Source organism: Erythrolamprus reginae, chromosome 4, assembly GCF_031021105.1.
Source record: "Erythrolamprus reginae isolate rEryReg1 chromosome 4, rEryReg1.hap1, whole genome shotgun sequence".
In the NCBI taxonomy this organism is placed as follows: domain Eukaryota; kingdom Metazoa; phylum Chordata; class Lepidosauria; order Squamata; family Dipsadidae; genus Erythrolamprus; species Erythrolamprus reginae.
Genome location: NC_091953.1, coordinates 78,904,397 through 78,922,097, shown reverse-complemented (window position 1 = coordinate 78,922,097; position 17,701 = coordinate 78,904,397). Strand labels below are relative to the sequence as shown.

At 37.8% G+C, this 17,701-nt stretch overlaps 1 protein-coding gene across 1 annotated transcript; it reads left to right on the top strand.

Moving 5' to 3' along the window:
• The first annotated feature begins 594 nt into the window (after positions 1-594).
• PRDX4 (peroxiredoxin 4) lies at positions 595-13,743 on the top strand. The gene is made up of 7 exons (XM_070750613.1): positions 595-995; positions 4,294-4,411; positions 5,406-5,522; positions 5,924-6,046; positions 6,378-6,508; positions 12,573-12,607; positions 13,627-13,743. Exons 1-7 carry the CDS (start codon positions 704-706, stop codon positions 13,675-13,677), a joined length of 867 nt encoding a protein of 288 aa, XP_070606714.1. The 5' UTR covers positions 595-703; the 3' UTR covers positions 13,678-13,743.
• The last annotated feature ends 3,958 nt before the right edge of the window (positions 13,744-17,701 follow it).

The window sequence follows — 17,701 nt, the reverse complement described above, 5'->3', positions numbered from 1 at the left end:
GCCTGCTTTCCAAGAGGCCTTCCCGGTGTTCCCCGCGGCCAGCTTACAAAGACAGGCGAGTAGAAGGCCGTGTAGAAGGCAAGCAAGCATATCGGGGCCAGCTGGCCATGGGGAAAAGAGCTAGCAACTCCCATGCCGCTTGCCTTCAAAAGTCGGCATCCAGCCCAGCCCGGCCAGTGGGTGGGCGGCCACTCCTTGGTGGAAACGCAGCTGCTGCTACTATGGGGCTGCGAGGGTTGGCAGCAGTGCTCCAAGATGGCAAGCGGTGTGCATATGCAGCAGCCCCAGGACATCTGCCTGCCATCCCAGACTGCTGCTGCTGCTGTTGACTCTCAGCCCCATAGAAGCAACTGCGTCTCCCCCAAGGAAGAGTGAGCTGTGGAAAGAATGGGCTTTGTCGATTGGCCTTGAGTTTTACCCTGTAGTTTTACAAGAACTGGCTTTCAGCTCCTGAACAATTACTTTAAGAGAACGGAGAAGGCTTCTCAATCAATATCATTCCACATCCACAGCCAGCTGCGCGTGTCTACGAAACGAAAAGTGGAAGCGCGGTAGTTGCCGTGCTTGCGCGTCCCCCAGGGTGGGACGACCGTCGGCCCCGCCCTAGAAAACAGCTCGGTTGGTTGGTTCTTCCTCCTCCGGGCCTGCCTTCCCTTTTGTTCTGCCAGTTGCGCCAGCGAGACGTGCGGCTGATCTGCAGACTATGGAGGTCGGAAGGCTGGCACACGGGCCTCCGAGCAAAAGCCAGGAGGCAGCGAGGCTGAGCGGGAGGCGCCGGCGGTTGAAACCCGTGTCAGAACCGTTAGCAGTCTGCTCCATGGTTTTGCTGATATTGGCGGCCACAATGTCCGAGGAGGTAGGGACCGCTGAGGCTGCCCAGAGCTTCGGCTATGGCGACGAGAAGTGCCACTATTACGCCGGGGGCGAGGTGTATCCTGGCGAGGCATCGCGGGTGCCCGTCAAAGACCACTCACTCCACCTCAGCAAGGCCAAGAGTAAGTGCACAAAAAGACCGCCACACCATATGGCCGGGAGAGGGGAACCAGAGGTGGAGCTGCCTGAGCCAGTCTCTGCCTTGTCTTTTCAGTCCTTGGGTGAGGGAAAGCCCCGAAGCCCCGTCACCTTAGCTGTATCTTTCCTAATTGCAAGCTGGGCTTCCTAACGTTGCTGGCGTCGGGTCCGCAAAGACCCTGCTTGAAAAGCCGTCCTTTCCGCACAGCGCCTGTTTTTATTGCCCTTAAGAACATTTGGTCTTCCTCAGTCAGGCTCAAGAATGGTTTGCATTTAGGGTGGGAGGCCGTGGGAAGTCCAACACATCAGGAGTGCTATTAAGGAGCAAACTGATGCATTGCATAGTGACACAAAGGCTCGTGGTAGAGCCTGAAAGATATTTATTTACCTAGCTAGCTAGTATTTGTAATATACCTAGATACAACATGGTTTATATGCACTGGTTGTCCAGCAAACCTGAAAAACAGGGAAATCGGCGGTTCAGGAAATATCAGGGAATTCGTTAAAAAAACTTTTTCAGGGGGAACAAACTGTATTAAAATGTTTAAAAGTCAGGGGAAAATCAGGTTAAAAAATGGATTGTGCTACCTGGTAGAGTCAAGCAAAAATGTGGCAACAACTTGCTTCCTCAGCTACTGATATTTCTCCATGGCTTAGCCGTTTGGTATGACGTCATCTACGACTGTGCCTTAACTAGATCACAAGTTACAGGGAAATGTCGGAAATATCAGGGAATTTCAAAATGCTTTCCTCCTGGACACCCCGATACATAAAACGTGTACTGATAAGAGGGAACAATTGGAGAGGGACGGTAGGCACGCTGGTGCGCTTATATGTTGCGATGCCAATGTTCCTTCGGGAAAAGAGTAATCACAGCAAGTCTTGCTCATTTTTCATATATGATGTCTTAATAACAACAGTATGGAGTTAATAAAAAACCTTTCTTCAGAAACTCAGAAATTTTTCAATAGCCACTATGAGCACAGAAGAAATGGGTTAAATTGAATAGCAATCACAAATATTGTATGTTGTTCCAAATATCTGCTAAATAAAGCTTCAGACAAAGGACACGTCAGGAAAGCTGCTGGTGTAATGAGACATACAAAGAAGAAGAAGAATCAGAGTCATTATTTTAGAAACTCTTATTTGGGGCCTAATTTTGAAATGGTAGAAAAATATTACGACACTTTAATACATTTCTAAAAATTTCTGTTTCTTGGGAAATTCCAAAAATGGATTATAATAGCAGTTCATAATAAATTAAATAAAAGGCACAACAGACAAAACCTATTCTTTCAATCTGACATACACCTACTTGATTTTGTAAGTTTTATTAGAAATATTTGAAAAACTACTACACCCTCCCTCCCCTATTTCTTTGATGCAACTATCATTTAATTATAGGCAAATGTTTTAGACTATGTTTATAAACTAAAATGTATTAATAATCCATTACAGAGTTCTTGGGAAATAATTTTAAAATATCAGGCATTTTAAAATAGCCATACCGCATACATATTCTGTTGCAAGTATGTTCCAATGACATCATCAGTTGTCTTTCTAACGTACAGTATTATATACTGAGAATATACAGATCCGTATAAAAGAATGTAGATAGGTATAAAATTGCTCAGTTAAGAATTTAATTTTTTTTTTCTAACCTGAATTGTGATTCAGTCTCTATTAGTTATGATCTTAAGTCTGAATTTTGTTTCAGTGGCATTAGATACCTGCTTCTATGTACTTTTACATACTCTGTGTACAGGGATGGACTATTGCCCAGACTGGGGGGTGGGGAATGCAGTGGGGTAGCAAAAATGGAGCTCCACCCCAGAGCCCCCAATTAGCACTGAAAGATGTTGAAAAAAAATGCAGGGCCTCCTGCATAAGCCTCGCCCAAAGTGTGATAGTAAAAATTTTGTGGTAGTAACATTTTTTCCCCATCATATCAACTTTTTAAGCTACAGGATACCCTCAAAAGTCATACAAATTGTGCATTTAAAGTAAAGTAAAAACTTACCAAATATATTGTTTATAAACAATAGTTTTATTCATACAAAGGCTATAATAGTTACTGCAAGTTAAATTGTGTTCATACAAATAGTTGCTTTTTTATTGAATGGTAATTATACATATTAAGGTTAAAATTTTTGTTTATAGCTTTTTCTGAAGTATTTAATCTGTGGACATTCTCACTTAATGCTCCAACAATAGTCAGCCATCATATCCCATCTATCTTGATACTGTGCCTACATGACTTTCAAATCTTAGTGGAATCGCTTACCCTGCTCATCATTGACTGAACCAAGATTTTCCAAGAAGTTAGCAAGATGGCTATGTAAAAAATGCAATTTGATGCTCATGTTGCAACCTCAAAAACTCATAATTCTCATAAGGTGTAGAGAAAAAAATTGATGTAGTAGAAGAAAACTGACTACAGTTTTGAAACCAGCATGCTTAATTAAGTATAAAAAAACTCAAAAATCAAACTCAACAGAAATTGTGTTACAATTTGTTCCCCAGTGTAATCTATTATTGATCGATCGATGGATAGCTAACTATACAGTACACTGAATCATGTGAAGAGTAATGTTTTGTAGAAATTTGTTACCATATTTTATCACTACAAACATAAACATTTACCTTTTGTAGCATACAAAATGCTGTCAACATAATCCATTTCTATTCATTGCTTTAACAAAAAGGCAATAGCCACAGCATTATTATATTCAAAGCCTTATTACACAAATATCTTATATTTAAATAATTATAAACTTTAAATATTGCCAGCTATCAAAGACACTTAGTGCTTTGTAATAAATGTCTGTAATACTTTTAATAGGTAACTACTTTTACATAGCTTAACCTTTACCATATTTTTTAAAACTTTAAAAAGAGTTTTAAAAATAATTTAACTTTATTTTATACATTTCAAGTAATGCCTCACACAATAAAGCTTAGCCATCATCCCCAACAACAAAAGCATTAATTCAATCCATAAACATTTGGGGTTGCATTTCTACCATCTTAAAAACTGTTGATGGATTTTAGTAGTTTAACAAGACTATATATTACCACAGCAAATAATAAAAGCAAAAGTTAAATGTTTAATATTTTGCCTACTAAATAGTCAAACCAAGTTGCACTTTTCATTTACTAGAATGAAAATATTACTTCATTCACTTTGAGTGACACCACTATTAATTTTTTTAATCACCATTTATTTGAAATAAAATCAAATTGTTGATTTTAAATGCTTTCATATTTTGTTTCTTGTTTTAGTTTCTAAACCAGCACCTGACTGGGAAGGAACAGCTGTCATCAATGGAGAGTTTAAAGAACTGAAATTAACAGATTTTGAAGGAAAATATGTTATTTTCTTCTTTTACCCTCTTGATTTGTAAGCTAATGTGTTAGCACATATGTGTTTTTGCAATATGTTTATTGAGCAAAAATATTTAATATATATTTCCATACATAGACAAAAAAATAGATAAAAGGAATTAAGGGATTTCCCTCCCATGTTGAATAGCGATAGCATCTAGATTTATATACTGTTTCACAGTGCTTTACAGCCCACTCTAAACCGTTTACAGAGTCAGCATATTGCCCCCAACGATCTGGGTCCACATTTACTGACCTCAGAAGGCTGAATCAACCTTGAGTCGCTCAGAATCAAACTCTTGGAGTGGGCAGTAAGCTAGCCCTATAGTACTGCCTTCTAATCACTGCACCATCATGTTTAATATCCGAAATCATTAAAATGGGAGAAGGGATATACAGTACTGAAAATGGCCAACTCAGCCTTCCATCCTTCCGAGGTGGGTAAAATGAGGACCCGGATTGTGGGGGCAATATGCTGGCTCTGTTAAAAAGTGCTATTGCTAACATGTTGTAAGCCGCCCTGAGTCTAAGGAGAAGGGCAGCATAAAAATTGAATAAACAAATAAATAAATAAATAAATTATTGCTGACTTTCTTAAGCACAACTGTTAATAAATGGAATATATAAATCTAGAATACAAATTTTAGAATATACACAAACATGTACTTATTCTTGCAACTGTAAAATTGCACAAATTTACTAAATTATGTTGAAAAAAGTTGAAAATGTGAAATTGATTTATTTGTGCTACCGAATAAGTGCTTATTAATATCTTAATGTCATAAAATACACAGTTACATTGGCATTGTAAAGATATGCCCATGCATAGCATTTGTCTGAAATGTTCAGAATAGAATATTAGGTACTCAATATAATAATGTTGCAGCTCAAGAAATTTTGTCAAGCACTATGGAAAAGATATTCATGCATTAGTAATATAGTATTAAAATAATACAGCATTTAAACCATTATTTCAGTTTTTAAAATATCTAATTTTAATCTCTCTTCAGTACATTTGTGTGTCCAACAGAAATAATAGCATTTAGTGACAGAATTGAAGAATTCAGAGCAATTGATGCTGAAGTGGTAGCTTGCTCAGTAGATTCACAGTTCACTCATTTAGCATGGTATGTTCTTTTCCCTATCTTTTTACTTACGCAAATTATTGGTAGTGAACCATTCAGTTTTACAGTCCTGTAAAATTCAAACAAATGTGATGCCTGAAATTTTTATAAAATCAATAACATTTCAATTTATAGTCCTTATGCCATAAATTTTAATTTATCTGAATTAATGGTATGTATAAGTCACTAAAATAACATTATTGAGGTATCTCAATAAGGGTGAGAATCACAAGGCTGCTTTATTCTTCCATTAAGAATTTTTTTGTTTAATTCTATGCAGTGGAATGGATTTTTCGTTGTGCTTTGGGAACATGTTTATTTATGATACCAATAATTATTCAAAATTAGCGTAAGGTATAAAATGATGCTTTAATAAAACATTTGGCTACATTTTATTGCAATAGGATAAATACACCTCGAAAACAAGGAGGACTTGGACCAGTGACGATACCTCTCCTTTCTGATTTGACACACCAGATTTCAAAAGACTATGGAGTTTATCTAGAGGACCAAGGACATGCTCTTAGGTATATAATATTGACTATTCTGGTTTTTTTATACAGACATTGCAGCAGTGACAAATGAAATACAGAATGGCTCAACTTCTTTAATCAAATATTTGTTATTATATCTTATGTGGTGCAACCCTTAAAAATTAGGTTAATAATTACTTAAATTGTATTAGTAATTCAAGTTCTATGTATTTAAATAATGGTGGAATTAAACATACAAACTATGTAGAGTATTTTAAATTGTTTTATTGTAGTTTACGTCATTAAAAAAGGGTTGCAGCAGATACAGCTTTCACTATTTACAAAAATGAATTTTTAATAGTTCATTTTTCTCATCTTTTCACAGAGGTCTGTTTATTATTGATGACAAGAAAATTCTTCGACAAATAACAATGAATGATCTTCCTGTTGGCCGATCGGTAGATGAAACCCTTCGTCTAATACAAGCATTCCAGTATACTGACAAACATGGAGAAGGTACTTCTCTATTCAGTTTGGTGGAATATTTAATGTGCTGACTTAGAAATAGGAGACGGTGAATTCTATCCTGTTTTAGGCATGAAAGCTGGCTGGATGATTTTGGATCAGTCACTCTGTCTCAGGCCAACTTATTTCACAGGTTTGTTGTTGTAGGAAAAATAGGAAGAAAGAAATATGTGTTTACTTCCTTAAGTTACTTATAAAGTAATAAAGGGGGATAAATGTCTAATAAATAAAATAAATGTTTTGATAGTAACAGTAATTAAATACAAATTTATAACATTTCCTCCTAAGCTGTGCTGTGCGCTATAGCGCACAAGATTTGAAATCTCAGCGCAGAAGATTGCAATTTTAGCACAGAGGTCCAACCTCTGCACTAGAATTGGCAATTAGAACTGTTGCTGCTCTGCAATCATAGGGAAGCAACAGTTCCCTTCCAGTAAAGATGGGAAAGAAAGGGGCCAATTGCAGGCCCACTTTCCTCCCAGACCCTTTAACCCTTTCTCTTTCCACCGGCAGCCATTCAGCTCGCCAGCTAAGGTAAATAAGCCCCTTATCGTTGTGGGGGAGTGGATCCACCGGCCTGCCACCAGCCCATTGGCCATCCTTGGGGGGGGCGGGTCCACCACCAGCCCAATGGCCATCCAGGGGGGGTGATCCGCTCCCAGCCTGATGGCCGTCCGTGGGGGAGGCAGATCCACCGCCCCCCCGCCAACCCAATAGCCATCTGTGGGGGAAGGCAGATCCGCCAGCACGCCGCCAGCCTGATGGCCGTCCGTGGGGGGGCATCCGCCACCAGCCCGAAGGCCATCCGTGGGGGGATGAATCCTCCGGCCTGCCGCCAGCCCGATGGCCATTTGGGGAAGGTGGATCCGCCGCCATCCATGGGGGGGCATCCGCCACCACCCCAATGGCCATCTGTGAGGGGGCAGATCCGCTGCCCACCGCCAGCCCGATGGCCATCCGTGGGGGGGGGGCCAAGCAGCCCCAGGAAAGAAAGAAAGGAAAGAAAGAGAGTGAGGGAGAGAAAAGAGAGGAAGGAGAGAAAGAGAGAGAGAAAGGGGAGAGAGAGAAAGGGAGAGAGAGAAGACCGAGAAAGAGGGAGAGAGAGGAGACCGAGAAAGAGGGAAAGAGAGGGGAGAGAAAGAGAGAGAGAGAAAGAAAGAAAGAAAGGGGAGAGATAGAAAGAGAGAAAGAAAAATGAGAAAATGATGGAGGGAAAAATGAGGTAGAGGAAAAAGAAACAAATGAGAGAGAAGGGGAGAGAAGGGAAAAAAGGGAGAGGGAAAAGATGTGGAGAGGAAGGAAGGAGGGAGGCAGGGAAGGAAGGAGAAATGGAGGGAAAAGGAAGGAAGGAAAGAAGAAACGGACAGAACAAGGAAGGAAGGAAGAATGAAATGAATGGAAGGATGGAGGAAGGAAGGACTTTTTTGGGGGGGTGTAAATTTTTTTAAAATTTTCTCTCAACATACATTCAAACAATACAGTGTACCATCTAATTATCCATGAATAAAATGCAGTATTTTGAAAATCAATCATCAAAAAAGTTGCAAAAGGTTTTTTTTCTAATTTTGTCATCCAGGTATATACTTTTATTTTAATTAAATTCCCTCCATAATGTTCCTTGAAAAACTACACCACTAATTATATTTCTAACTTATTAACCATTATGCCAAAGTGCTTTCTATATACATTTTTCTATAAACCAAGAAAACCTTAAACAGATGTTAACAAAAAAAAATTAAAAACATAAACATATAGGAATTTCAGACTTCTTCCTCCCCCTCTAAATAGCACATTTATCTAATCCCAAATTTAAAAATTATTTCAGTCCATCTAACATTTAGCCAATTAATACTTATCTACATTTCTCACTTAATTATTAATCTTAAATTTCAGTCAATTTGAGAAAAGAAAAAAAAGGGGGGGGGGAATCTACGTATTCTCTATTTTCAATCAATTAAAAATAATTAATATCATTAATCTCCCCAACAATTCTAAATTCAATTCCATTTATGAATTAATCCAAATCAGTATCACCTACTACACATCTTATTATAATCAATACTTCTAACTTAATTAAAACAGATCAGCAATTCCTAAATTCATATATCTAAATAGAAAAAATAATTAAAGTTTAAAAAAGAGCAAACAAAACAATACTCCAAGCTTAATCAACCCTTTTCAAACTCCAATTTCTTTCATCTGAACAGAACCCTTTTCTTTTTTTTTTGGTATCCCCTTTTAATCCCCTTTTCCATTTTATTCTTTCTATTCTTCCTTCTAGGAAGGAAGGACTTTGTTAGAAAAATAAAGGGGTTATTGGATCAAACTTTGGACACTTGACAACTGGCCCGTAGTTATGATGGTGGCAATGTCCCAATGTTATGTGAACATCTTTTGGGATCTTCTGACAAGCAACTGCAGGGATTCATTTAACAACTGTGGCAAGAAAGGTGATAAAGTGAGGCAGAACTCACTTAATAACCATCTTACTCAGGATAGAAACATTGGCCTCCATTGGGGTCAAAACAGAAGTCGAGGATTATCTGTCTGACCAGTGCACTCTTTTAGAAGGAGATCAGGGGCTGCCAAAGGGGCGCCGATGCCGAACGTGGTCCATCCGGGCAGGGCAGGCACAGGCCTTCCAGGAGAGAAAGAGGGAGGGAGAGAAAGGAAAGAGAGCGAAAAGGAGGGAGAGAAAAAGGGAATGAAGGAGGAAGAGAAACAAAGAAAGAGTGAGAGATATAGAGGATAGAGAGAAAGGGAGGGGGAGAGAAAGGGAGGGAGGGAAAGAGAAAGAGGGAATGAAGGAGGGAGAGAAAGAAAGAGAGATATAAAGGAGAGAGAGAAAGGGAGGGAGAGAAAGGAAAGAGAAAAGGTGGGAGAGAAAGAGGGAATGAAGGAGGAAGAGAAAGAAAGAGAGAGATATAATGGATAGAGAGAAAGAGAGAAAGGGAGGGAGGGAAAGAGAAAGAGGGAATGAAGGAGGAAGAGAAACAAAGAAAGAGATATAATGGATAGAGAGAAAGAGGGAGGGAGGAAAAGAGAAAGAGGGTATGAAGGAGGGAGAGAAAGAAAGAGAGATATAAAGGAGGGAGAGAAACAAAAGAGAAAAGGAGGGAGAGAAAGAGGGAATGATGGAGGGAGAAAGAAAGAGTGAGAGACAGAAAGGATAGAGAGAAAGAGGGAGGGAAAGAGAAAGGGAATGAAGGAGGGAGAGAAAGAAAGAGACATAAAGGAGAGAGAAAGGGAGGGAGAGAAAGGAAAGAGAGAAAAGGAGGGAGAGAAAGAGGGAATGAAGGAGGAAGAGAAACAAAGAAAGAGTGAGAGATATAGAGGATAGAGAGAAAGGGAGGGGGGAGAGAAAGGGAGGGAGGGAAAGAGAAAGAGGGAATGAAGGAGGAAGAGAAACAAAGAAAGAAAGAGATATAATGAATAGAAAGAGGGAGGGAGGGAAAGAGAAAGAGGGAATGAAGGAGTGAGAGAAAGAAAGAGATAAAGGAGGGAGAGGAAGGAAAGAGAAAAGGAGGGAAAGAGGGAATGATGGAGAAAGAAAGAGTGAGAGATAGAAAGGATAGAGAAAGAGGGAGGGAGAGAAAGGAAAGAGATGAGAGAGGAAGGAGAGAGAAAGGAACGGGAGCGAATTATGGATGTCAGAACTCGCGTACACGTTATAGTGTGCACCCACATTTTATTTATTTATTTATCTATCTATCTATTTATCTATTTATTTATTTATTTATTTATTTATTTAGACTTCTATGCCACCCAGTCCCGAAGGGACTCCTGCTCAGACACTATACTTTTCCGCTCACACTGGAAAAAAATTAGAGGGAACACTGCACGTGACTCCCTTTTTTTTCTAACGGATCAACGCCCAGGCATGAAAATGCCCTTCAGACATTATACCTTTCCGCCCACACCGAAAAAAAATTAGAAGGAACATTGATTTGGAATACGGTTCATTATTCCCTCAAAACTCCAAGATGGCATAATCCTGAAATTATAGTATCTTTCTCCTCACTATACAAAAAGGGAAGCGTTGGATGTTCCCTTTCTTTATATCATTATTCAGATTTTTAAAACAGAATAGAATAGAATTATTTATTGGCCAAGTTTGATTGGACACACAAGGATCTCATCCCGTGGGGTCAAAATGATCACAAGTACGGTGAGCAAAAATCTCAGACCCACATGGGGGAACCTAGTGAATGACTTGCAGAGAGCTGGGACCAACATAACAAAGGCTACCATCAGTTACACACTACGCTGCCAGGGACTCAAGATTCTGCAGTGCCAGACATGTCCCACTGCTTAAGCCAGTACATGTCTGGGCCCGTCTGAAGTTTGCTAGAGAGCATTTGGATGATCCAGAAGAGTATTGGGAGAATGTCATATGATCAGATGAAACCAAAGTAGAACTGTTTGGTAGAAACACAACACGTCGTGTTTGGAGGAGGAAGACTGCTGAGTTGCATCCAAAGAACACCATACATACTGTGAAGAATGGGGGTGGCAACATTAATGTCAACCTGTGCTGCCTGCTGCTGCATTCTTTGCTTGATTGTCATAGAGACAGGGAGGGGTAGATAATAAGGGGGGGTTGGGAAGTGCAGGAGGAGAAAAGTGTTGTTAAGTTTCGTTTTCCCAGATATTGACGAGACCGTTAGACGGGCACATTCCTGAGAAGCCCGGGAGGAGCATCTTGGACCACCGGATGCATCTGGACAATGGAGATTGGGCGGATGCCCAACAGGGGTGGTGGAAAAGGGGGTTTTAGTATGTGGGTTACGTGCCATTTTATTCAGACTTTGCTTTGCTTTTGATGCTTCAAGTTCTGATTTTGATAAATTCACTTTGAACCTTAAATGAAAGGACTCTGAGTTTTATTTGTCTGAATTCTGACTGGCAGCACCTGACAATTATGTTTTGGGGCGGTTTCTCTGCAAAGGGACCAAGATGACTGATCCATGTACAAAAGAATAAATGGGGCCATTTATTGTGAGATTTTGAGTGCTAACCACCTTCCATCAGCAAGGGCACTGAAGATGAAATTGGCTAGATCTTTCAGCATGACAATCATCCCAAATACACCGCCAGGGCAACGAAGGAGTGGCTTCGTAAGAAGTATTTTAAGGTCTTGGAGTGGCCTAGCCAGTCTCCAGATCTCAAACTTATAAAAAACCTTTGGAGGGAGTTGAAAGTCCATGTTGCCCAGCGACAGCCCCAAAACGTCACTGCTCTTGAGGAGATCTGCATGGAGGAATGGGCCAACATATCAGCAACAGTGTGTGCCAACCTTGTGAGGACTTATAGAAAATGTTTGACCTCTGTCATTGCCAACAAAGGATATATAACAAAGTATTGAGATGAACTTTTGTTATTGACCAAATACTTATTTTCCACCATAATTTGCAAATAAATTCATTAAAAATCAGACAATGTGATTTTCTGAATGTATTTTCTCATGTTGTCTCATGGTTGAGGTCTACCTATAATGTCAATTATAGGCCTCTCATCTTTTTAAGTGGGAGAACTTGCACAATTGGTGTCTGACTAAATACTCCCCCCCCCCACTGTATTACTAATTTTCAAATGATTAATATGTTTCTTTGTGTGTTGATGTTAAACACATTGGTTTAAGAATTACAGCATAATAAAATATGCAGAAGTTAACTTTGAATTTGGTTAAACATTCATCTAGTTACTGTATAAAACAAGATTTTGAAATATGCACAGCAAAATTAGATTTTCATGTTCACTTCATAAGTTTATGAAGAAATAAATTAAAATGTTATTGAGTCCTAAAGCAATGCCTACATCCTAGCATATATGTTCTAGATGCAAAGAGTTAGCTGAAAAACTCTCAGCCTAGTCTAGGCCTAGGTATCTAGAATTAGGATTTCACTGTCAAATTTTCATTTGCAGAAAATCTTTTTTTAAAATCTTTTAAAAAATCTTTATAGTAGGTATTTGGACTCAATAGTCTATGGAACAAGAATAAAAAGGCATATTTGTTAATTTTTAACCAACATATTAATCTTCATTATTTTCTCAGTTTGTCCTGCTGGCTGGAAACCAGGCAGTGAAACAGTAAGTTGTATTTTTTAAGCATTATCATTTGAAAAATGTCTATTGACACACACAGTCTTAACAGAAAATATCACATGGACATTTTAGTGCTATTTAACTATCTAGTTTTCTACCCTGCATGAAAATGAATGTTTGCTACAATCCTACGGGTGACATTTTATATGCTTTAGGTACATTTCATTAATCTGTCATCTTGCTTGGCATAGTGGATTTAGGGGCTATGTCAGACCTGAACTACTAATTATTTACATCTATTCAAATGCTGAACTTTCTCTCAAGTATACTTGAAGCATGTAGCAATAATTCTTTCACCACATGCTAATGCTGTAATACCAAAAAAATATTTTAGTTCATTCATTCAAGATAGAAATTCACAGTGAAAAAATTATTTATTTCCTATATTTCTAATGCTTTATTTTTCATTTTTTGAATTCTTTGGAAAAATCTATTTCAAAAGGGAGTATGCCTCTTATATAAATGTTTTCTTAAGAGTTGATATTGTAGATTGAATTAATATTCAAACTTTTCTCTGAATTCTATAGCACTTCAATAGAAAATGATTATTTGAATTAGATGTAAGTTGTGAAAACATCTGAATATGTTTCAGCCTTTTTCTCCCTGCCAGTATCAGCCTGTCTTCCTCAAATCTTTTTATGAAACTATGTTATTTCTTATTTTTACAAAACTCCTTAACTGACATTGGCTGTGGCTAAAACAAAGTTATGCTGGATGGGACTAAAGCAAAGACCTAAAATAGCTATTAAAGAATTTCTAACTTCTATTTTTTAAAGTAAAGTAGATCCATAGAATGTAGAGAGCTAGTGATAACTCTGTTTTTAAATCAGTCTGAAGATTTTTTTGAAAATGTGATAAAGAAAAAAGCTGCAAATAAAGTTTTTAAAAATATGTAACGTAAGACAATAATTTTAGTTATAGATTAATAATACAGTTTTTCAAAACGAACTATGCATACACATAAAAACTGTGTTTTGATAGTAATGCTTTTTTTTCTTTTGCAGATAATTCCAGATCCTGCAGGGAAATTGAAGTATTTTGGTAAAGTGAACTGACTGCTTTCTTCTAAACAGACAGCTTTCAACTAAAAATTATAAATAAAATTCCATTAATTTTGTTAATTCCTGTTGGAGTTGTTGTTCTTTTTTATAGTAATTTTATTAAAATTACAATTAAAAAGATAAACTAAAACAAAGTAAAAGGAAAAATGCAGTAGAAAAAAGGAAAGAAATAAAATATAATTAAAAATACATTTATAAAATATATATACTGTAAAGAGAATTCAAAACAAAAGCACTTTCCCATGGGAAGGATTTTTACAATTAATTCCAAAGTCTTATTTCAGATTCTTAGTTTGCAACTTTCCAAAATCAAAGTTCTAATCACCCTTTTGCTGTTTCTTCAAAAAAAACATTTTAAGGTCCTTAAACTTGTACTTAAAAACTTACTTCACTAGAACTGAAGAAAATTCATTGTGTTGTAAAGCATGTTGATCCAAAGGATCCTAAAATAAGCGATTTCTGAAAATGATCAAAACAAAGGAAGTATGGAGGGGGGGGCATGGTCAGCGCCACGGCAAGATGACTTTTCTCATGCTCCTGCGAGGGGATGCCAAATCCCCACTGTTTGGGGGAGCTGATTCCTGTCAGATGGCCCGGAATCTCCCTGAGGGTGTTCTGGTCAAGCAGAAATGACTCCAAAAAGCTCTGTTTTCAAGGCTTTTATTTTCAAAATAGTAAATCTTTATTTCTCTTCTTAAAATGGGAAGATCATCACGGTTACAATGCTACTATGCAAAGGCACATTCTAATTCTAACAAGCTGAGTTTGTAAAGCTATAAATCCTTTCTAATGAGCAGAGGAGGGTCTCTATGCTAGCGGCTTATCTCTGAGTCACATTAAAACTAAATTTGCACAGTTTACCATAATATATCAAAAGCTTCTCGGAGGCGAGGAATGTCGATCATATTTCAACCACGCAGTTTGACTGAAAGCAGCTTTGTTTCCAATGCATTTCAGGATATGATGCATTGGTTGATTTACACAATTCTAAGCTTGCAGATACAAAACTTTTTCCCAAACATCTCCCTTCTTTTTGCAAATCTTCTAAATCTTGTGTTTAAACAGAGCTGCCAGCGTCCCCCCCCTTATCTGAAGATGAACTGTTTTCCATGCTAACATCTAACTCATTTTTACCTACCCCCTCATCTCCACTGCTCTCCGACAGCTCTCTTAAATCAGGGTACATTAAAGCTTTTGTCTCTTCGTCCTCCAAATCTGACACTTCCTGAGGCTCACAACAGAAGGGGGGGTGAAAAAGGGGTCTTGGTCCCCCGCCATTTTGGGGCTCGGCATTCCTCGCAGCGGGAAGGTTTTCGATCTCGACCAGCAGCAGGTGAAACAACTTTGGTTGCCATAGCCACGGCAACTGCGTACTAGAAAAATAGGATTTAAAGCGTTGGAAGTCATCTGGAAGAAGAAACATAAGATTTTGTGTTGGAGGTTGAGAAGAAGTAAATTTGGAAGAAAGGGTGAGCTACTATGCCAGAGGGAGAGCTTGGCAAGGATTTTTAAAAAATTGTTTTGGAAATTGAGCTAAAGTGGAAGCAGAAGCGGCCATACTATTAGTGGACTGTTTAATTAGCATTAATTGAATTTAAAAATTAATTAAAACCCAAGAATTTTATAATTTGCTTTGCTTTTGGAAGTTGAGAGTTACATTTGGACTTTTTGAGACTATTAGAATTTAAATTTAAAAGTTTTACAGAAGCCAAAGAATCAAAAGCAATTGTGAGATCATATACTTGGACATCTGCTCGTGAAGTTGAGGTGATATCTGGTTGGATTTACAACTCACTGAATATGACCTTGATGCAATGGAATTGGGCAGATTGTTTTTATAAGAAATGATAAAGAGGAGCTGAGAACTTAAAACATTCAGGATTTGAACTTTAGCTGAACCTGAAAGGGGAAGAAGAAAAAGAAAGATTGATTCTTTTGAAGAAATTTGGCTTCTGGATGATATGAAGATTAATTGGACACTTGGACAAAACTTTTTGATATATTCTGGATGAAATGGGAGACATAATAGACTTATTTAAGGACATACTTAAAGATATTAAAGAGTGGAAAGAAAAAAATAGAAATAACAATACAATTTCTTTTACTCAAAGCTTTAACCAAGATTACAGAGAAAGCGAGGAAAAGAAGAATGCTGAACAGCTGGAACAGGTTGATCAACAGGGAAACAAGGATGGGAATATAAAAGTCATTAATGGGCACTTTCAAAAGGGACAGATTAAAGGATCTAATATTGATAAGACAGATGATTTCATATTTAATGAGTTGAAAGAGGATAAGGGATGCAGAAAGACAAATGAATTAGAAAATGCTTTGATTGAAGAGGGGTTTGAGGGTCACATTCTTGATGATTATAAAAACATAAGCACTTATATAATTGAGAATAGATGTGATCCGACACCCTGGAATAGGCAAAGGAAGAAAGGAACTAGAACTGGGGGGAAAAAGTCTAGAAAGATTTTATATTTGAACAGAAAGAGAGGAAAGGAGAAAACAATGATTTATAAAAAGATAAGAAATTCCTTGGGGATTTGCAAGGATGGCACCATGAGAAGGGATGATAGATTACTAAATGTGTATTGATTATGGAATGATGTAATTAGATTCACTTAGGTGTTGTTTTGAAATTTGTATGGCTTTATGAAATCTTAGTAAATATAGAACTATATAAAAATAGATTCTAGATTTTTGAAATTGCAAAAGATTGATGAAAGTTAACGACAATCATACAATACGTTTTGAATATTAACTGATTATTATATTAAATGAAATAATACAAAAGCAGATATGAAAAGCTATTATTTACATATTGAAGTTTTGATCGATTTTTATAATATTATAATATGATAAATGTCTAAGAATTGAGGATTTAAAATAATGGATTGATATGTTCTTTGTTGATTTTTTTTTTAGTTTTAATAGTAATAGAGTTTGGTGTTTTGTTCTTTCACAACACTATAATTTGGGTTTTTTTCCCTTTATAGTCCTTTTTTTGTAAAGGTTTTGGAGAATATTTAAGAAGGAGGAGTAGGCATGATGGCATATCTGAATTTGTAAGAGGAAAATGATATTAATTTAATAAGGTTAAAAGGAAATCACTTTTGAATTTAATTAGAAGAAAATTAGATATCTAGACTTCCGGGGTGACACTGTGCTGATGCAGGGCTGAAAAGTGAACCGCTGCTTTTCAGCATGAAATTTTCCAATTTTGGATACTTGAAAATCGCAATGCAAACCTTGTAGAGGGGAGCATCGAAGAGGGGGAAAGCCTTACATTGCAGGTGGAGGTGCAAACCCCCGTGATTGCAGGCTGAGAGACCCCAGGCCGGTTGGAAAAGAGGCTGGTGATATTAGCTTGCCAAGAGACATGGTGGCCCATTAAACAACAAGAAGAAGAAGGAGTGGAGAGTGGCAAACGGACAGTGATCCAGACAGCTTAAAAGTTTCTGGAGGCTTCTCGAAATCTTTAGAAAGAGACAACTAAATAATTTAAGGATAGGGAAGCTCCTGCTGTGAAAAAGCTGCAATTGGAAGAGAAGGAGCGGCAAGATCGAGCAAGAGACGAAGATTGGCAAGATCGAGCGAAAGATGGAGACAGAGAGAGGAGACCAATTGACAGACGAGAGAACTGAAAAAACATGAGGTGTCAGAGGAGGATCTTTTGTTGCTGTGCTGTGTTGTGCTGCGACTACAAGTTTGTTGGTGAAGGAGATTTGAAAGAGACAAGCAGTGAAAGAATAAAGGGTGGAGGAAGTGAGAAGTAGATCCCAGATCTGATAGAAGAAGAACGGATGGACAGTGTGTAAGCAGACATTATGGTTCCTCCCTCCCCCCATATCTGGTGAGAGAAGAAAGGATTATAGACTGAGTGTGTACGTAAGAATAAAACGGTGATTAACTGGATTTTATTTAAAATAATTGCAAAGATTAATTACTGAACTCTTTATTCTTACTGAGTATTATAAATATTGTTTTCTTCTATATATTGTTTTCTTCTATA

Bases quoted from the DNA above. Each gene is read 5' to 3' on its own strand.
- PRDX4 (XM_070750613.1), top strand. From the start codon at position 704: ATGGAGGTCGGAAGGCTGGCACACGGGCCTCCGAGCAAAAGCCAGGAG. The intron at 4,412-5,405 runs GTAAGCTAATGT...ATCTCTCTTCAG, and splicing joins TTCTTTTACCCTCTTGATTT to TACATTTGTGTGTCCAACAG. The intron at 12,608-13,626 runs GTAAGTTGTATT...TTTCTTTTGCAG, and splicing joins GGAAACCAGGCAGTGAAACA to ATAATTCCAGATCCTGCAGG.